Source organism: Condylostylus longicornis, unplaced genomic scaffold (assembly GCF_029603195.1).
Source record: "Condylostylus longicornis isolate FDR11 unplaced genomic scaffold, ASM2960319v2 ptg000040l, whole genome shotgun sequence".
Classification (NCBI taxonomy): domain Eukaryota; kingdom Metazoa; phylum Arthropoda; class Insecta; order Diptera; family Dolichopodidae; genus Condylostylus; species Condylostylus longicornis.
The window spans coordinates 8,296,463-8,319,646 of NW_026578009.1; the positions used below are offsets into that span (position 1 = coordinate 8,296,463).

The 23,184-nt window shown below is 23.9% G+C and overlaps 1 protein-coding gene across 4 annotated transcripts in view; it reads right to left on the bottom strand.

The window, feature by feature from the left end:
- LOC129609919 (regulator of G-protein signaling loco) overlaps window positions 1–23,184 on the bottom strand; it is an 83,910-nt gene that overhangs the window by 37,531 nt on the left and 23,195 nt on the right. Inside the window, exon 1 of one of the 4 annotated variants that reach the window (XM_055522204.1) lies at window positions 11,740–13,587. The exons of the other annotated variants lie outside the window; for them this stretch is intronic. Coding sequence (XP_055378179.1) covers window positions 11,740–13,383 — 1,644 coding nt within the window. The 5' untranslated portion in view covers window positions 13,384–13,587. Of the gene's footprint in view, window positions 1–11,739; window positions 13,588–23,184 lie in introns of those variants that run through there. 4 annotated transcript variants of the gene reach the window in all.

A 23,184-nucleotide genomic window follows, 5' to 3' on the forward strand; every position in this document is an offset into this window, starting at 1 on the left:
ACTAGATTTTGGAGTAAGTGTCAGTTTGACTTTCGAAAAGTATGCGAATATTCTATGTGTATTAAATAGCATGACTGTCTAAATTTCTAAAATATATTTTTATTAAATTATATAAAATATGAATAAGGGTACAAGCGTGTATGTTTGTTGTTGGAAGAGTAGGATTTTTTTTTATTTTAAATTATAGAAATAAAAACAAAAAACGATAAATTCCAAGAATAATAACTGTAACGAGTTCAGTTTAGCTGTTAATAATTATGTAGAAATGAAAAACAAAGACAATTTTTGTTTTCTGCTACTCCCCCCTCTCCCCGTTTTCGACTGATAATTTTTTCATTAGATTTAGTAAAACAAAAAAACAAAAATCATTTTGAATAATAAAAAAAAAATATTTCCGGATTGTTCAATTTTTGACTCTTTTAATACGAGTATTTATTTCGTAAATGGAATAACAAGAATTTAGGTTAAATTTTAATAAATAGTAAATTTGTTTTCTTTTTTTATACAAATCAAAATAAAAGCCATTTTTGAACTTTCGTTTTTATGGACTTTTGATTGCTAAATAATTTCAAAGAGATTAAATTCTATGTAAGACAACTATGTGTTTAATTATTTGGTTTTTAAAATTGTGTTTTTTAATTAAATAAAATAAATTATAAAAAAGAAAAATGAATTTTTTTCTCTTTTCATAATATAAAATGTGTTCTCTTTTAATGAGATTGCGTTGCGGTACTTATACATGTAGTTGTTGGTAGTTATAATTATACTTTTAAAGAAATTCATAAAAATGTCTTTTGCATAATATTTTTACACTTATGAAAAATTTTTCATCTCATATTTTTAATTTTAATGGGCATACAACAGTTTTCAGTTTTGAGTTTTTTATTATGTCACGCGAATGACATAAATTACAAAATGAAAATGCACTATTTTTTCATTTGGTTTGTATTTTTTTTTTTTCATTAAAATTATGGAATTATGATTGTAAGAAATTAAATATGGAATAATAATGCCATAAAAAAATAGTAAATGTAGGTACTAAGGAACTGTTATTAATATATATGTACATTTTTTATATTTTTTTTTTCTTAAATACAACATTTACGTAAACAAATACAAATAATAATGTTCGTAGTTTTTAAAGACATTTCAGAAGTTTGTTTTTAAAAAAAAATATTTGCCGCGTGTTTATTTCGCGTGAAAAATTTTGTTCCTAAATAGAATTTCAGCATACTGATACAGTCGAACTCGCTTATATGCACACCCATTTTGGCAAACTTTTTTGTGCATATATCCATATTGTGCAATTATCCACTTCACGCTTAATTGCAAAAAAATTGCATATATGCGTTTGACGGCTATATGCAAAAAAATTGCAATTATGCGTTAAACCTTTTTTCGAAAATTGTTAGTCCCACATAAAAATTGTTTATTCATATTAATACACGTATGTATTATGTAAATCTATTTGTAAGTTTTATTAAAAAATAAAATTATAATGGTTAACACTTCATTAGTTTGAATATAAAACAAAATAAAAATTAAATTTGTTTGTAAAAAAAAGCATTTTAAGGAATTGCATAGTTAACATATAGATCTGTTTACGTTTTGTACGTGTTATAAAAAAAAAAGTAAAAATGACTAACAGAATTGTACGTACAGAATTGCATTGGAACTACTTTAGACATACATGTACACATGTGCATGTATAGTATGTACATATCACAATTATTTTATAAAAATAATTCTTTAATTATTTTGGCTTAAACAATAATCAGATATTTTTTTCTGTTTCAATTCTTTGCCTTTTAAATATTCTGTAATAATAATATCTTCTAAATTTTCTATACCTTCACATGTTACAATATTTTTACAGTTTTTAAAATAACTTTGAATGATTTTGAATGAGTTTACAACTTCTTTCATTGTATCATGCATAAATGTAATTCAATCCGAACAAATTTTAAATATTACGTCCGTATTCACCCGCCTTTTTGACACTTCAATAAATTTCAAAGTTAAATTTTTATGTCAAGTTTGTACTAGGGATGACAGTGTATTAGGGATATATTGAATACTAAACTTTATTTTCTATGTCTTACACCAGATGGCTCACACCAACATTTTTTTATTATTTAATTGTAAAAAAAAATTTTGTGCTTATAAGCGAAAACTTTTGTATGAAAAAATTACAAAACTGTCAAAAAATTGTATGCTTATAAGAGTTTTGTGTTATTAAGCGAGTTGCAGTTAAGCGTTATAAATAGTATGAAGAATTATAGAAATTGCATGTGGGCTAAATATGCTGTGCGCATAAAGGAGTTTTGCTTATATGCGTGTTGCAATTAAGCGAGTTCGACTGTAATAAATTATTTTTGGCAATATTAACGTAAGTAATTAGGGCCGCCTCATGTTATGTAAACTGAAAAGTTTTGGCAACTTATTTTTAAAGTATGTATTCTTAAATTACGTTAATTAAATTGCATACTTGCTTTTCAGGTTAATCGAAAACAAGAGGTAAAAACAAAGAATGTAATATTAATAAATTATACGATTTAAGGGGTTGTTTACTTATTTCATAACGCTGTAATGATAACGTTTGGAGAATTTTAATATAAAAGGAGATGCTGTAGGATATAAAGGAGGAAGAATATAAGAAAAATCTGCAGTACTATAATATTCCGAATTTATTCATTCAAACCTAATTTATTGCTCCAAAACATATGTTTTCCATGATGTTATTTTAAAAATTTGAAGTCTCTACTAGGTTTAACGATATTAAATTTTCTTTTTAGATTTGAAAAACTTGGCAAGGTTTTCTCTACTTAAAATCGTACCATGATAACACGCATTTTGCTTTTTGTGTAAAAAAAAAATATAAAATAAGAATCAAAGCTTTTTTTTTAAATATATCAGAAAAATGTCACAAGAAAGTGCTATATTGGAATTTTGATAATTCCCAAGTTTATATACCATTGCGCCTGTTTTTGTTTTTTTTTAATTTATATAAGAAAGTTATAAAATATAACTTTTCTTTAAAATATAAAAATGAAATTCTTTCTTTTATACTTTCAATATTAAATGAGAAAAATTTTATGATTTAAATTTAAATTTCAGAGTTGTTTGCACAAATATAAACCTAAAAATTTTAAAATAAAATATTGAATATGGAAAAAGTAATTAAATATGAACATTTAAAGAATTTTTGATAAAATGTTAAGTATGTATTTTAAATTTTGTTTAAATTTCAAAATCGAATTAAAATTATTTTTATAAAAACAGTATTAAGTTAGAATTATTAAGGAATTTATTTATAATTTTCTATTTTATAAATTTTAAATTAAGAATCACCATCATTAATAAATTTATTGTATAAAATAAATTCATTTGTTTCAAGGGATGAGTAAGATTCTTGTTCGATTATAAATAAATATTCAATTAGTTCATTGACTTTATCTCTTTAATCTTTAATTTCATTAATAAATCAAGAGTAAATTGCAAGACATAGAAAAAAAAAATTTTTTTTTTTTAAATATTTAATAAAAGCCAAATGTTAATCTTTAAATATTAAAAAGAAAGAAAATTTAATTGACTGATTCATTAAAAAATATGAAAGGAAGAAATTTCTTTTAAATCTAATCTACTTGTATGTATGTATGCATTATGTGTTAGCATAAAAGAAAAATTGACTATCTACAAGAGTTTTTTTTTTACAGAAATTGAAATCAAACATTTGTAAAAGCCAAATTTTTACCGATTATTTTTTAAAATTAATGTACTAAAAGTAAACGTGCAATAATAAAAGTTTGAAGGAATTTACTTAATTTTTGGTGGAAAAGGTATATTTTTTAATTTGATCTTAAAATTTCGATCGTACGTAGGATATCCCTGAAATTTTAGGAAATACTTAGTAGTGACGTGAAGGTGAGGTTAAATATGTTTCATTTTGGAAAAGAAAAGTCACTATAATGTATAATAACGCATAATTCTAAATATTAAGGCTTAAAAAATTTTGTTTTTGTTTTGAAAATATTTTGTTTTAATTATTTTTTTAATGTTTCAACACCAGTTTTTAGCCTAATAGACATGATATTCCCAAGATTTTTATAATATTATGTTATATCAAACAATGAATACAAGGTTCCACATCCTGTAACGTTAGATTATTGAGCTGCAATTATTAGTAAATAACGATTCATTTCAAAATGTTTTTGAAATATTTTGATTTTGCACTTTTAGTATTTCCGAAACTAAAAATGTCTTTGACACCGCAGTGATACGCCGTTACAAGAGAAATTTAATTTAAAATTACTAAATACAAAGTTCAGTTTAAACTGTAATATTTTTCGAGTAATCAATTGAAATGTAAAAATTAAACGGTTTTCAGATATTCCAACTTTGATTCTTCATAACTATGGAGACGGAGAGGCGAAAAAGCAATATGTTTCTAGGTGTTTTTTGTTCGTTTTAAGTCACATGTTGTGCTGCTACATCGAGAGTTCTGAAAAATTTCGAACACACTTTATACTTAAAATTTTTCTATTTATGTCAAAACAGTTAATTTTGCTGATAGTTAATTTTAATTTTTAACTCACTAACATGTACGTATATTGTACCATACATACACATATATATAAATATCTGTTTAATATTTTAATAATTTAAATTTTTTTTTTAAATTTAATTTTCACTTTTTTTTTCTTATTCATTGCATGCTTTAAAATTTTCATGCAAAATTCATTTAGATTGAAAACAATTTCTAGTATTTTATTCTTCCCTAAATGGTTTTATTAATACATATACATTCAGTAAATTGAGTAAAAGTTTTATGTAAATTTTAGTAAGTATGTGTGTTTATGTTGTATTACATTATGGGGAAAAGTTAAAGAATTTAGATTAATATAGTAAATAGTTATTGCGCTAATGTCAGAGTAGTGTCAGCAAATTGCTAGACAAAAAACAAAAAAGTGAATGCATAAAGCATAGTCATTTGTTTGTATTTGCTGGTATGATTGTTTATTTTTTTTTGTTACACATGCATATTTTAACATCAATTTGACCTAAATTTATTTTTTACTTTGTTTTAGTAATTCTATTTTACTTTCAATTAAATAAAGTTATGCAAATTTATTATACATTTAAACCATGTGATTTCCTTAGAACAGTGCTACTCAATTTTAATTTTTTTTTGTGTTATTTCCGAGAAACTTTGTATATTATTTATAATTTGGGGCAGGAAAAAAATTAAACACTTTATAAAAAAACTTTTAATTTGGATAATTTTAAATTTTTTCACTTTTCAACTTGTCTACGGTTAATATGTATTTCATCAGTATTTAGTTAATATTTTTACTCTGAGATGTTCTGAGTAAAAATATGAGATGCTTTTACTCTGATTGCTCTGATTTTGAGCTGCCAAAATATCAACACTAAAACTCATTTCTTAAACCCCTTACCGAACTGAAAAATATGAAATGCTCATAAAATATGTAAAGACTTGAACCCGAGAAATTATAGAAACACTGAAACATTATTAAATAAAGTACATTGTTGCTTATAAATGTTCTAGTGCATGATACAAAAGCTATTCACTTATCAAAATCGATTTATGTATATCTGAAATTGTTTTTCTGGGGCCGGATCGCATCTTGATCTATTTAAAAAATTTTTTGGCTACGTTATATACATAGCTATACATTTGCGAAATTTTTCATAAATTCTATTCTTGAATTTAATTTAGTAAACATTTGCTTTAATTAAAAATTATTTAAAAATAAATTTTCGAAATTGACTGGTGAATTTCTCTTGAAAATTTTATTTCATTGTTAAAATCTTAATTTTAATTGTTAACTTGCTTTAATTCTTTCTACACTACTAAATATGAAATAAAAATTTAAATCAAATCCAAAATTTTGTAATTTTAAAATTCTTAAATTTTTAATTAAAGATTGAAAATAACTGCATTTACTACAATTGCTACTATAAAAAAAATACGCTTCAGTGTTACTACTTTTGTTTTACTTGTTGTTTTTTTCAATTTTATAAAATTATAACAAATATAATACTTACTTGCACATTCCAAATTGTAAACACATACATACATATTTTGAAATCATTAGCTTTGCATTAAACAAAAAAATATGAAACATAAGAAAAAATTATACCTTAACTCCCTCTGTAGACGAGCACAATAATCATAAATAAATAGAGAATAATAAAGTAGAAAAAAAAACACGCTGAATAGTAATGAACATGAGGAAACTATTGTTTTCCGGCTTTATTCCAATTCACACACTTTCCCTAGAGACAGAGGAGGTCAGATAATATTTTTATTTTTTTTGTTTTTTCCACCCTACTCTTTATTTATTTTGGTATTTTAACATTTTGATAAATGAATAATAATGATAATTATTATCGTTATTATGATTTTTATCAGAATCATTATTACTATGTTACTAAATATTAAAAATATAAGAAAATATGGGTTATAAATATAAAAATGTAAAAGTTCATTTGAAAAATATGAATGAACTCATTATACATACGAATATATGCAAGCTTAATTACATAGTAAATAAGAAGAATAATAAACAAAAGCTCAATATGGGGTACTTACTGCTACTTAATAAAATAAATAAGAAAATAATTAAATAAATTAAGAAACAATATGCAAAATGAGTCTATTTGCATGACTCAGTCTTATAAGATACAAGAAATTTTATGTTAAGATTTAAAAGAATGATGAAATTAAAATATGGGAAAATTTTTATTACTGCTTTGGTGATAAATTTTGCATGAGTAAATTAAAAAATTGCAAATGTATTCAAATTTTTTATACTCGTATTTATTCAATATAGAGTTACGAGTTATACGTATGGTCTGTACGTATCTAGATAGCATTCCTTACGAAACTATATACCTACATATTTGTAAAATAAATTTTTCTAAAAATTAAATACAATTATTTAATAAGATCTGGCTGCTGTGATAATACAATAATTTAAGCAAAATAATTAAAAATTAGAAAAATTTGTCCGTATTTCGTAATTAGTTCGAATGTAAATTAATTTCTAAGGTATCCTGGATTTGTTTTTGACTTAATTTTTTTTTCAATTTATCTGAACCGTAAATACTAATGAAATTAAATTAAAATGAAAAGACTGTAGAAGATGAAAAGACACAAGAACTTTAGCTTACATGTATAATTATTTTATCCTAATAATTAAACTATGCTCTTTTGATCATGTTGAATAAGGAAAAATTGGTAAAAGTAGTGGTTCAAATCTGTTGTTGTTTTTGTGTGTATGAAAAAGCACATTCTCTATTAATAAGTTAAGTCTAGAATTTATCGTTTTTTTGATATTGTTTTAAATCTTAAATATAATTTCTTTATGATAACAAATTCTACCTAAAAACCTATATTTATGGTTTGAACACAATAAACTCTTAACTTAAATACGTTATAGGTTTGGGTTCTAGAAAACAGGCAAAGTGAAATGTAGAAGAATTTTTTTTGAAAGTTTTTGCTTGCAATACGCTCTTTCGCTCTTTGTATATAACGTTGTTTCAATTTAAATTATAAATACATAAGTACTCACGTTTCAGTCATATTTGCAGTATTTCATTCTTGTATAAAATATTCGTGATATAAATTCTGTATGCGAGTATAGTTTTTAATTTGTCACGAATTTTATATAATGAGAAATTTTCATGCCTATTTTTTTAAAACAATGATCTTATAACATTTTTTGTGGTTCGAAATCATTTTGTGTTTAAAAACTCATTACTATACATTATATAAATAAATTTACTCTGTTTTAAAATATTATTTTTCGATAATTAAAAATTTTATGTAACCACAGCAGTAATTGATCAGTTTCAATTGTTATCTACATTACAACACCTAACAATATCAATTTTTCTTTTGAAATTTTTAGAATCCAAGTTGAAATTTATGAATGATTATGTTGGCTTGCGGTATCTTAATTCGAGTAGTCTTCGTTTTTATTTAAGAAATGAAATAAAAAATTTTTTCGTTTTCTATTCTTAAACTCGATACTTTGGTAAATCATTATATTTCATATGAAATTAATTCTAACACATATACCTACATATACATATATGTTATATATATGTACACATGCTTTGGTAATGTAGTAATAAAACCGAAAAACAAAATATGCTAAAAATAAATATTTGCGGTTATTCAGTTTTAATTTCAAAAAAATGAAATTAAGAACATTTTGTTCTATTTTGTTTTAAATTTCCTAGAATTTTTATTTTTTTTAATATTAAATTTAACACTTATTTCTGAAATTTTAACTAGAATGTGTACATGTATGTACATACATATGTATATAAGAATTGTAAAATTAAATTTTTTCATTTGGTTTCACAAGTGTCATTTTGATTATGTAATGATAAATTTAATACAAATTTCACAACAGATAAAATTAAAATAACACGCTTTTGTGTGGAACATCGCCAATTATTTAATTTCAAATTTAATTGATTGATTATTTAAATTAGAAAATTGTAGCTTAATTGTTGTTTAGGCAACAAGGTTTTCATTTTATGAGGAAAGCAAAAGATACAAAATGCTCTAACTATTGAAAATCAAGGAATAAGAAAATTTCATCAAAAATTTAAAGATTTGTGATTACGTAGATAATGCACATACATATGCAGTTGTAATGTAGTTATTGGGTAATAAAGCAATATTAGATTAAAAATACACTATGAATTATAAATAAGGAATTGATTATCAGAGTATAAAATGAAATATTGTTAAGAATCTTTTAAATCTTGAAAGTAATTCTGATTTTCATTAAAAACACTTATAAAAACACAATATAAAAGAAGAAAAAATAAAGTTATAAAAGCAGACAACATAATGTTGGCCTCCTTTTCAAAATAATTTAAGTATCACTAATTGATTGTTCCGTCAATTAAAATTTATTAAAGTTTTTATAATTGTATGTACAACATATTTTAAAGATTTAAAAAAAAAAATTCTTACTTTATTAAATAAGAAGATAATTACAGTGAATGAAAAAATTATGGGAACAGTTTGAAAAGCAAAATATCGTCGGTTAAAAAGCAGAAAGCATTAAGTCAGGAAATTGTGTTTTGAGTAAATTCAATTTGAAATAATCGTAAAATTGTAAAAGTAATCAATTAGTGCAATGGGATTGGTCTCTTTAATTTCTGGATTTATAAACTCCATTCTGGATTTGCATGATTTTTTGCCACAACAAAAATTATATTATTCTGATTTAATTCATCTATGAAATCCGAATTCCCAAAAAATGCACTTAGTGCTTTCTGCTTTTTAACCGACAATATTTCGTTTTCATTTCGATTTATTTTTATTTCGATTGCACTACGAATTTTGTATATATGATCCCACGGCTGCAAAAGATAAGTACTATTTTTACGGTATTATATATTAAATGACAATGCTGTCAAATTGCTCTGTTTGTGACGTAGATGGAATTTTCTTTAGTGTGAGATTTTTATTATTGAAAATTAGCAATTAGATTAATACAAAATCTGATTTTATGTATTAATCATTCTTTCATCTGCCAAATTAACTCCTTCATACATATATGTATATACTTCTGCTAAATGACGGACCACTAATCTCTCATGTAACATACTATTGCAGTTTTGAAAATTCGTATTTAGAAATTTCATATTTAAGATATGCCATCGCGGTATCAAAATTTCTTGCAATATCAAGCTTTAGAGAAAGAACAAAAATCATGTTCTAATTTCAACTCTTATTATAATGTTGTTTCCAAATTCGTAATAAAAAAGTTCTAAATTCGATTGAAATAGAAATAAACATCAAAAATATAATTTTGAAAATCTTACTGCATATGTTTGAGAAATGTAACAAAATTTCCAGATTTTCAAAATTTGAAATCAACGAAGGAATTAAGAACATCTTATAATTCTTCGAATAATAACAATGGATTATAAACTCCTTAACTTTCAAGTTTTTCAATTTTCCAATTTTTATGTAACCATAATATCGCTGACTTCCAAAAATTCTTCTACGTTAATTAAATTCGTTCATTAATTTCTACATTCACTGTTTACACATTTACGAATATTGTTTACAAATTAATTATGAATGCGTTTGTGTGCTTTTAAACATGAAAAAAAAATTGTAATTCATATTTTCAATTGATGCCAAAAAAAAAGTGAATCATTTCAGAAATTTCATTCATAATTGAATAATACAAAGAAAAAAAAAATAGAAAAAAAAACCAGCAACTTCAAAATATTTTAACATTTTTTTCCCCTTAAAATTCTTTAGATTCTGCTGAAGTGGAGCAAGAAAAATAACGTGGGGAAAAATAAATTGAATGAAGCATATAAGAAAAGCAGTAAAGAATTAAATTTCAGAATTGAAAAATAAGAAAATAAGAAAATATGAAATAATTGAAATTGCTATGAATTTTCTTAATTAAAACTTCCGGTCATGGTTAAAAAGAAAATGTTCTTGTTCATGATTTTCTACAAAAAAAATTATTAACGCCCAACGAATGAATGTACAAACCAAACCAAATGAATGAAATTTTTGTTTTCTATTGAATTAAAAATTAAAATCCTTTTTCGTTAGTCTTCAAATTTTCTTTTTTTGTTTTTTTTTTTTGCCTTTCAGAACTATTCAATTAACATTATAATAATTTCAAGCGCTACAGTTCCATATAAAATCCTTTTTAAAGTTTATTCAAATATTGTGGTGAAAAAATTTTGTTCAAAATTCTTCAATGAATTTTAATTTAACATAAAAATTTTATAAATTTCGCTTTCTTAAAGAATTTGGTAGCTAATTTTAAAATTTTTATTTCACAATAAAATATTTAATACTATTGCATTATAAAAAAAACAATTATTGGGGCATAAAAAATTTTGAATGAATAGTATAACAGTTGGTGCTTTGCTTTACATAAGAATTTTCAATTTTTACAATATTATTTCTATATAAGTTGCTCTTCTTTAATTTTTCGACGGGTTTTCCAACGGATCATGACTTATTTTATGAATTGGATAAAATATTTAATGAGTTAATTAGAATTTTAACTTAATTTTTTTTCTCAGTGCACCGCAATATTGAAAAAATCTTTTAATTGTGACAAGAAATTGATTTTTGAAGCAAGTTTTTCGGTGTCACTTTAAAGTCGGCTTCAGTCACTTCGTATAAAATTTAAAAATGGATTGATACACATTTGAATTTGTGTCTTGACTATAAAATTTGATATTCGTTTAAAATCTAATACAATTAGGTTTCAAATACATATGCTGTCATTCATAGGTTTTATCACTAATAATACTCTTTTCCAATAATTAACAAATTTAGTTTTCATTAGTTTTGATAATAAATTGAGCATAGTATGGAACAATGGAAGTAATATCTTTAGAATCTTACGAATTTGTGTAGGTAATCGAAGACGGAGAGCAAGAGACCCTTTCTTACACAGCTTTTTTCTCTTTTGCAAATTTCTTGTGAATTTTATAGCCCATTTTAATGTGATTGCCTTTTAAAATGAATAAAAAGCCATAAAATTGTTTGTTAGTTAAAAATAATCAATATATTAATCGCATTAAATTAAATAATTATTCACAAAATTACATTATGAAATTAAATGAAATTAATAGGTTAAGTTACACAAAAAAGACAGAGTCAAAAACACATTCAAAAATTTTACAATTTCAAAAACTACTTACACGAATATTATCCAAATTTTTAATAAATGTGTCCCGAAGACCTGATCTTTCAGTTTTTCCATCAACTTTAGAAAATTTCTCCTCATATACATTATCTTCTGATTTATTTTCAAATAATTCTTCATTTTCCAAATTATCCATATCAGTTTTTTGTTCAAAAGATCCACATGCACCTTGTGCTAATATATCATTCAATTGATATTGATCTGGATCGGATAATGACCTTCTTAATGTTGCAATTGATGCACGTTTCGTTCTTAAGGAACCACGAAAAGAACCACGTAATATACGAGCTAATTCATAAGCTGGATTACTACGACGGAATGATAACGGTGGTGTGACTTTAAAAACTGGTACAATCGGTGGTTGCATTTCAAATGATGAATTTGCTGATATATTTTGACTACTTGTACTTGATATACCATCATCTGCATCTGAATCACATGATGTACCATCACCATTATTATTATTATGATAATTATTATTGTTATTATTGTAGTTATTATTAATTATATTATTGTTATTATTGATTTTACTCAATGGACGTATGCCACCCATATGAAGAAAATTTTTTGCACGTAATAAAACTGGTGATGATGTTCTACTACTATTACATGATGATGAACTACCGCCACCATTTTTTAAATCTTTAACTTTTTTATGTGCTGATGTTATAAAATTTCTAATAGTATCAACTTTTGATGTTGAACATGATAATGATGACGATGGTTTTTTAAAACTATTTTGGTTTTCATTATCATTTCGATTTTTGATTAATTTCCTATTTTGATTTGAATTATGATTTTTAGGTGTTTTTAGTAATTCATTAATAATTTTATCATTATCATTTTCATCATTTAAATGATTAATTTCTAATTCCTCATAATATTCATTGTCAGTTGAATTATTATCATTATCATTATCATAATAATAATCATCACAATAATCATGTTCACTATAACCTAAATCGGAATCAGTTGATATTGTATCACCACCCGATATTGAATTTGATGAATTAATTAAAGAATTTTTATTATCCATATTATTGTCATATGCTGATGATGATGATGATGATGAATTTTTCGGATTAGAATAATCAATTGATGTTGCTGATGATGTTGTTGGAAAATTATTTTTTGATTCTGATGATTCTAAACCAATTGGTGTTGGTGGATTTATAATTAATTTTGGTAGACTATTTTCTAAAATTTTTACAAGATTACGTATTGGTAATGGTGATCCTTCAATTTCAACTTTTGATGGTCCTTTTTCAGTTAAATATAATGGTGTTGATGCAGCTATTATTGAATTTTCATAAACTTTATGCTTTAATAATATATTTGAACTGATATTTAAACTTTTACGACGTCTTGGTGTTGCCATCGGTGTATTATAATTACTTTTTGGCATTAAAAATGATTTTGATAATGAAATATTTGATGATTCTGGTGATTTAATATAATCATCGTTATTAATATTATTACGTTGTTTAAATTCTGTTACAAAACGTGCTAATTCTTCACGATCCAATTCTGTTATACATTTACTACGTTTACGTGTTATTAATGGTTTTACTTCTAAACTTGTATCAAATGTACTTGAATCATTTGCAATTGCTAAAGATTCAACAAATCTTTCGACCATATTGTAAAATTTATATTGATACTATTTTCAAACAATAATTGATAACTAAGTTTTTTGATTTTATTGATTTTTATTTTTAATCAATATTATTTCAATAATTTAAGATTTTAATAAATTTACACTTAAAATTTTTAATTTAATTTTGTTTTTTTTTTCAGAATTGTTTTGCTTTGAGCAGCAAACGTTTTAGTCTCATATAAAATGTTCAATTAAATTTTTAATTATTTTTTGAACACTATGTCTAAAAACACAACAAAAATAATTAATTTTTCATTTTATACCCATAATTACACTTAATATTAAATAAAAGTTTTTTTTTAATTATAAATGTATTAAAAAAAAAAGCAACGAGCGAATATTTTTTTAAACGATTTTAATTTGATTAAATTCAGCGTAAGACTGAAATAAAAATTTTGAATTTTTCAAATATTAAAAAAAATTTTTTTTTCCTTATTTTTATTTGTACAATAAACATACGTAGAAATTTCTACACACATATTTGTTTCCTTTAAATTTGAGATCATTTTACGACCACAAGATTCATTGAAAATTATTAAAAAACAAAAAAAAAAAAAGTGTTAAAGATATCTATAAAGAATTAAAAATTTATTATGCCAATTATAATATTGCACATACTTATACAATTAGATTATATATACATATGTACATACACATATTCAAATTTAGATAAGTTATAGTAAGTATATTAGAAAAAAAATTCATGGGTATCATATAATCACCCATTATTTGTATATGTACATATCAACATATATGTATACAAATAATGGGTGATTTATTTGCTGATTGGTTTTTTTGTGTGTTTCTTTTTGACATTTCAAGTGCGATTCGTCACAGCTGTCAACGTCAAAATTCAGTATTGCTTACTGATTCAGCTATTCAGAAACTGAAACCCAAACACCGCTTCCAAATTATTAAATTATTGAAAATGCAAAATTAATTGCGTTCTGCGAGAAAATTCTTAAACGTTTTCGTTTTAAAATTTTTTCTGGCCAGTATTTGAACATCAATTCATTTTACGTTTTGAGGTTATAAATTAAGAACAAGATTATTTAATTGACGTTTTAATAGGCTGTTATCAATACATATGGCGGTACGTTAAATTTCTTGTTTTTATTGTATGTAACTGGGGAAATCAAAAATTAACGTGTAAATTTTGCTATTTTGATCGAAATATGCGATCAAATAACCGAAAATCGAATGTAACCGATAAAAATTTATCGAATGTAAAAAGGTTTATACAAGAAATTCTTATTAAGGGTAAAGGGTAACAAATCAATACATATAAAATATTCATGCAAATTTGCAATATTTTTGTACTTTAGTTTACATTTTTAAATTGTTTGTTTAAAAAAATCATCCTATATTATAAAGAATATCGTGATTTAAATATATTCAGGTGTGTAAACTCTTTAAATTTGTTTAGTATCTAAAAATACATGTATATCCGTAATTATATAGTATGTACATATGTACCTATATATTTATGTGCGTAATACATGCATTTGTATATTATTTTCTATTATGTAAACAAAGGAGGAAATAAATTTTGTTTTTTTTTTTGAGAAGAAAGGAGGAAGGTGTCATAATTTTTCTTTTATTTGGATGAGAGAAAAAAAAGGGATTATTTTTATTTTTATACTTATTTTACACAATTGAAATTTATATAAAAATACTTTAATTGAATAGATAATTGAATATGATAATCTTTTGTTCATTTTATTCCATATTTGATATATTGACGTAAATTTGATAATTTTTTAAAAATAAATTCGAATAATAAATAATTTTATGGCAAATATTACATATATAACGTAAAGTTTGTATGTAAAATAGAATATATGTAAAATGGGAATATTTAAATTCTACAGACTTACATTATATTGTTTTTCACAAATTGTAAGCTTAAAGGATCTTTCATTAAAGTGATTGAAGTTAGTTTATTGCAGAAAAAATATATGTACACAGGGTGATTTTGTAAAAAAATTCGGAGCCGTATTTCATGGGGTAGGCAGTCGCAAATGAATAAAATTTTTGCTGAAAACATAGTATCAAATCGGAACCGTTTACAAGCTACAGAAATTTATGTAAAATTTAAGAAAATTTTTGCATAAATTCTTTTTCAAAGCTTCAAAAAACAGGTTTAGAAAGGGCGGCTAGAGGATGTGCTTAAAAATAGAGTAGCACATTATATGGTTTAACATGTTTTTTTTGGAAATACAAGCATTCGAACTTTAGGAAAATTCCAATTCTCCTCATTTTTTATTTATTTTTTACTTTTTCTCATGAAATTTTTTCAAACTTCCAAAATGCTTTTTGCTAAATACAATAATTCAAACTAACTCTTTGGGTTGGTATAAAAATTGCGATTTAATTATTGCACTAAAAACTATTATGACGACATTAAAAAGATTATTCAGCATGATAAGTCTGACAGTCGCATTTCATTTTTTTAAATTTTATTTTTATCAAATTCTTTTACGAGTATGACTTCAGTTGGAAACTATTAAAATAAAATTTATTTTTGTTTTGATTTTTGGTGTAAATTATATATTTTTTTTTTAGATATTTTGTATAACGGATGAAATTTATAAACGATCATTTTCGTGACGCAGCAAATTAAGATCTAATTGATCTTGTAGATATAATATTTCTATATCCGCATAGACACATATGGTACGTTTAATATTGTTAATACTTTTGATAAATCTATGGCTAAATTATAATCGATTAATTTCTCAAATTTTTGCTTTTTATACTGAAATTCAAATCTATCAAGTTAGCCAAAATGCTTTAACGCTATGCTATTAAAATTAATTTCTCAATATTATTGATTTTTAATTATAATTCTTAAAAACATTTTAGAATTAAAGAAATCTCGTATTATTTTCGACATTTCTTTAAATATAAAATTGAAATTTATATGAAATTTATTTAAAGCGTGTGAAAGCAAATTTTTTTTTAAATGCATTTTTATTCAAATTAATTGCATAATTGATTCAAGTCATGATCAAAATTTTGTTTTATTTTTTATTTTTATTTTGATTGCTCATAAAGATTATTTATATAATAAAATTTTTTTTTTAAAATAAAGTATTCCATAGCTATTGTAGCAGAATTCCTCTATTTATGGGATGTTTTGCGAAAAAAAAATTGCAATTAATTTTCTATTAATTTTTATTAAGAAATTTAGTTTATGAATCACTTTCTTCATTTAAGATTTAATTGTTCAATCATCAGATATTCAAAACAGTTTTACGAGTAACCTTTGGATACTATTATAATTCTAGATTTAGAAATGAAAATAGTTTAACACAATTTGAAAAACGACTTCAAAAATTTCTATTGAAGTACTAAATTCATATATTTGAGATCGTTAATACTGGAACAATGCAATACAATTTAATGATTATACATATATAATTTTTAAAATTATAAACTCATTTGCCGAGCAGCGTTCTTTACAATTTTAAGCTTAGTTCATAATTTAATTCGAATTTTCAATATACATTATATGTATAACACTCCCCTTTTTCATAGTGCTATTCTAAATATAAATGAATGGAAAACTGGGATTTTAAATAATATTATGCTTAAATTCAAGTATTTATGTATGTATACTTTATAAAATAATATGGGTGTGATTACTATTGCACAGCCAGAATTTAATTAATTTCTAACATAAGAGCTTATTTTTAATTCAGAATACTTATAATAGATTATTGAAAATTCAATTATATAATTTCATTGTAAATAATATAATTTCATTATAAATAATATACATATAATCAATTACAAATATTTGCATGTATACATATGTATATATCCACATATGCACTTATACATATAATTTTATTTTATCATCATTATTCACACGGTATTTTGTTTTCTCTCAGATATATAGGCTAAAACGTAATAATTTCATGTGAGAAGAATTCACAATTACTTAAAATCGTTATGATCAGAATTTTAAGTTGCCACAATAGTTATTCAAATGTGCTTCAAGTCTTTGTTTCAATATGAAAAATAATTAAAAAATAAAACATGGTACAAACTATATATGGGGTGTGTATTAAAGAAGCTATAGATATATGGTATATCAGTAGATATGGAAATATTCGAGCAAATAATTGAAATCAAATTTCATGACTTAGAATAATAATATGAAAAATTTAGAATGTAGTTTTTCTAATACTTAAATGTTTTTGTTTTATAGTATTCCAAGGTGTAAAAGGTTGGAGCGAGGCAACCGGATTCATATTTGTTTTGTGATGTACTCGTATTTAAGGTGTGAGAAAGTTTTCTTATCTATACGTAATATCAAAAGGATCAAAAGGATCTTCAGAGATAACACTATTACCCATATGATGTTAGTCGCATAACTTGACGTGATTTGGTTGTTCTTGAGAAAACTTGTAATTCTTTGGTTAAAGTAAATTATAAAAATTCGAAATTCTATACCGAAAAACAAAATTCTATTCAATAATATTTCATCACCTTGAGTGATGCGACTAACAAAATATGGTTGTATATAAAACTTTACATTTTTTAGACAATGGAAGATATTAAGATGATCGGTGAATTCAAGTGAAGGTATAAAGCACAAAGTAAAAGCTGACTGCCCTGTTTTTTTTGCTTCAATTTCTTTTGTTAAAATAAAAACGAGATTTCAGTAACGGTTTCTTAAAAAAACAGGATTTATAATTCATGTGAATAATTGAAAATTTGATGATCCTTAAAAAACTCCCAATAGTTACTTATTAACATAAATATTTTGTTTGTTATATAGGTAAAACCTTAAAAATTAGAAAATTTATTTGAAAATTATAGAAGTAATGAAAAATGAGATCATACTTAAAAAAGAAAGTTTTTGTCAACAAAATTTGAACACGTGCAAGGAAAAGGAAGTTATAATTATTATAGGAGAGAGAGAATTCAAAGAACGAAAGGATATAAAATAAAAGCCAAAAATGCTAAAATTTGAACTAAAAAAAAAATCTTTTTCTTTTTTACAAAAAAGTATATAAAGAAAGGTAAGAATCAGATCTACCGGAAGTAATAATTTAAAAATTTTATTATTTTTATTTTATCTTATTCTATTTGTTGGCACTTTTTAAAAATTGCATTTAAAAAGGAAATTAAGTGGGTCGAGGACTTTTTAGAAAATAAATTTTTTTTTTTTGTAAAAATTTCTGTAATTTTCTTGTAAAATAATTGAAAAAGTTCTTAATTAAATTATTGAAGTTATAAATAAGTTAAAGTTTTTTAATTTGAAATATATTAATTAAGATAACAAAGTTAATTCAAAAATATTGATTGAATTATAGATAGCGTTAGTAAAAATACATAAATCTAACTATAAATTGAAATATAAATTGTAAACCCAACCTGTTTACAAACATGCACTATTCTTATGAATTTGTCTTGTTAAGAACATACCAAAATAATGATAACAAGACTGGTAACGATCGTTCTATATTCGATTTTATGCATTGCAAATTGCAATATTCATTCCGATCCGAAAATTTTCGAAGATTTTCAGAAATATTCTCAAATACTTCAGAAAAATCGAAGCTCTATAGAGTTTAGACACAAATTTTCTTCAACTAAAATAAAAAAAAAAAGCGCAAAACTTGCCGAATTTTTTATTTAGAAACTTATCATAAGGAGATAAAAAACTTGTAAAAAAAAGTTTTGTCTAACTTTCATGTAACAACTGTCGTCTTAATTTATACTCTACAGGACCGTAGTCTTATCATATCAAGGTTTGATGTAATGAATTTATTACAAAATTTTATTTAACAAACATATTTTCCTTGAAGATGAATTGTAAGTATTTTTCGGGAATGGCAAAATAAATAACAACGTTACGAGTACTAATTTAAATTTATCCAGAATTCAATTTAAATTTATCCGGTTAAATAATGATCTATGAATCAAATATATTGTCAAAAACTAAGGGAACGTATGAGGATATTTACGATAATTAGATTTGTAAGATCAATAACGGTGAATACGGAAAATCTTTTGGATTTATGTAATATTTTAATTTATGTACAATACACTTTATTCAGTTCTTATATATTTGGCCGACCCCAGATAGGTGGGAAAAGGCAAAGAAGAAGAAGAAGACTAACGTGTATTACGTTGTGAATACATATGTACACAGCCCCGGATTTATCATACATGCAAAGTATGCATTTGCAGTGGGCGATAAAAAATAGGGGCGCCATTGAAAACTTAAAAAACCCCTAAATTTAAAAAAAAAAATTTTCACCCAAAAAAAAGGATTCCAAGTTTTTTTTTATACATCAATTTATAGCGAAATTAACTTAATAAAATCTACCTACATGCAAACATAATATTTTGTTCCTACACATATTTTCTATTTGCACCATATAACAAAAAATGTTCATAGAATTAAAATTACTCATACATTTCTTTACTCTACACTACTCTTTCATTCTTATTTTTTATGTACTGTATATGCCTATAAACACAGAATATTATTTCACACAGCTGTATACATTCAAACGTTCATATATACAAGTGAAATCGTCTCATATAATATACATACATATATAGAAGCAATGTACGCAACAAATAAAAATATTCAAAAATACACATGTACACATAATTTATATTGTCTAATATGAATAAGATCAACACTCATGCGTACACATATAATTATCTCATAAAGCAAAATTTTTATTTTGCTGAGATTGCTCCCTATCAACACTCGCTCGTACACATATAATTATATCACAAAGCAATGTTTTTATTATGCTTAGTGGCTACACTCGTTCGTACACATTATATTTAAATTGTTTCATACATGCAAAATTTTATTTTTGCTTAGTTGGCGCCCACTCACCAAACAAACAAACACATTATTATAATGTATTACTTTTCTGTATACTATTGCATTAGTAAACAACAAGAACAAAACAAAAAAAACACAAATTAAGAATGAGAATAGAAAGAAATTAGAAAAAGAGAATGAGAGCAATATTCTTAAATGATGGAAAGCATAGCTTGATATTGAGATTGTGTATACCAATATTTTGTTTTTGTTTAACAACAAAAAATTTTGAATGAATTTTAAAATTACATGATCGTTATGAATTTCTACTACTATGTTCTGCTTTCGTTTTTGAAAAAACTGTTATCAATCACAGAATTAAATTTTAATTGATAAAATCTACTACTTATATTGAATTGAAAAAATGTTGTTTAATAATCAAGTGAATGTTAAGAATTTTTATGCTGAATTGATGTAGTGTAAGTCATCCAAAAAATAAGAGTAAAATGAAATGGCGCATAATTTGCTTCACACATTTATCTCCAAAATTAAAACAGTTAAGCAAAACGACATTCTGAAATTTCAAAACCACGAGCCTATAAATACCAGTAAATGCATTTATTTTAATAAAATCTAAAAAATATAATGAACAGTATAAAAGCTTATAGCTATGTACATGAAAAGCTTAGTTTTTAAGTCACAAATTTTAGAACGAAACTTTGATTTTCCTTAAATTTTTGAATGCAAGTCGAAACTTTTTTTATACGCTGCTTCATTTCTCAGGCGATTTGTGAAATAAAAAGCCAAATTTTACGAATAAAAATAAAAATAATTATAAAAATAAAAATAAAATTACGAATAAAAATAAAAATAATTTTTTACTTTTTTTCATATTCAAATAAGCTGTGAAAAAGTTCATTTGATATAATTTTCATAGAACCTTTTACAATAAGTTTCACTTACGTCAAAAAGTAAATTTTTTGGTTGTTAAAATCAAAAAATCAAGTTTAAGTGATTGATATAAATCTGATCATAACTTCATAAAAAAACGTACAGTTAAATAAATTACCTTGTTTTTGAATTTATAAAACAAAAAATTGAAAGTTTAGTTCCAGACTTTAATTCTATAATTCAGCACAATAAGGTTACAAGAAACTGCTTTATGATGCACAATGTGCAATGCCTATTAAATTTTGTTCACAGTAATAAAATAGGTGAAAAGGTTGAAGGGGGGGGGGGGGCGCACTTTTTAGGAACCGCTTAGGGCGACGAATACATCAGAACCGCGCCTGTATGTACATACATACGAATATTGCTTTGTACATGAAATAAATTGCTTATTAATTTTTTTAACAATTATTTTTAAAATATTATTGCGAAAATGTCTAATTATATTTTATTCAGACAGTTGCCTACATAGAAACACACATACTTACATATAAGTCTACGTATATGATTCTGAAAACACAATTCTGTTTAATAAAACATTTAAAAATAATTTTATTCTCAACAAATTTTTAATTGATTTGTATAATAGTTTTAATTGTCTAAATAGAATTTTTCTAAAATTTTTATCATTGACACACTTTATATTGTTATATTTTCCTAATTCAACAATTTAATTGTATATTAACGCAGAGATGTTATATTTGAATTTCCTAGAAATGAACCTAAATTTTAATTTTGTAATTTTGGATATTTTGATTTCTTAATAAATTGAAGGCGGTGGAATCTATACAATGTTTATGGTGATTGTAAATTTAAATTGAAACAATTGATTATTTTCACATATTTAAAGACAAAAAATATCATTTTTAAAAATTATTCATGAGAATTTGGTGTTCCGAGATTTTTCTTTTGTTTAAGACATCAAAAATAATTTTATCTTATTATTTTTACATTATATCAAATTCAGGATGACGTAAGTATCCCATGTCCATCATATATTATATAAATATTTATCCATATAGATATCTGAAAGCGTATGCATGATTTTCTACGCTTTAATAGCTGTTTACATAATATCCTCGTCAAAGTTTGTCATTTTATTAATGTTTAAATTGTAGTAAAGAAAAATATTTTTTTTTTTCGTTCTTTTATCAAAGAAATTCATTTTTATTGTTTATTTACTTTTGAGAATTTTTTTCTTCTTTTAATATTTTTTTTATTGATTTTTTATATTTCAAGGACATTAATACAATTTTTTCTGTTAAATTATTTGATATGATTCACATGAAATGTTCAACACATGGAATTTGTTAAAGAAATTTGCGCGTTAAGTTTCTTAATCTTTAATTTTTTGATATTTTGAATAAATATTTAAAATGTACAAGGCTGCAAGAATTAAATATGAATTAAATATGCAACCGTACTCTAACTACATTTCTTTATATCAAATTATATTGCACTCGAAACGATTTAAAATGTAATGAAATGTGTAATTAATTTGAAAATAGTCAAAAATGCGATAATGTATAGTTTTACAAGTTTCATAGATTTATATTATTCTGGCCAATCTGGTTGCATATGTGTTTAAGTAATAGTTGTGAGTAAGAATGTATGGATTCGGGAATAGATAAAACTTTTCAAAGAGTACCTGGTTTATTCAAATTATGAAGATTCCTGTCAGATGATTCAAAATCATATTTCGTATTGAAGTTATATAAAAAAAAAAACAATCGCTTGAAATGTCCGGGATTTCCTAAAAACATCATTCAAAAATTAAGAAGAGTTCTAGGCGTCGGAACAAACAAAACAAATATCTAAACATAAATGGTTATAAAACAATTTTTTACAAAATTTATCAAAATCTCAATGTATGTACTATTTTTTTACTATTTGCATGCCTGTCCTGATTATCAATGTCGCTTGGGATTTTGAACCATTTCTATGGCTTTGGTGGAAACCGCTTATGTATTTTAGAGTATATATGTACATATACGCTACTATAACACAAAATTTCATTAATTCTGATTATGTAT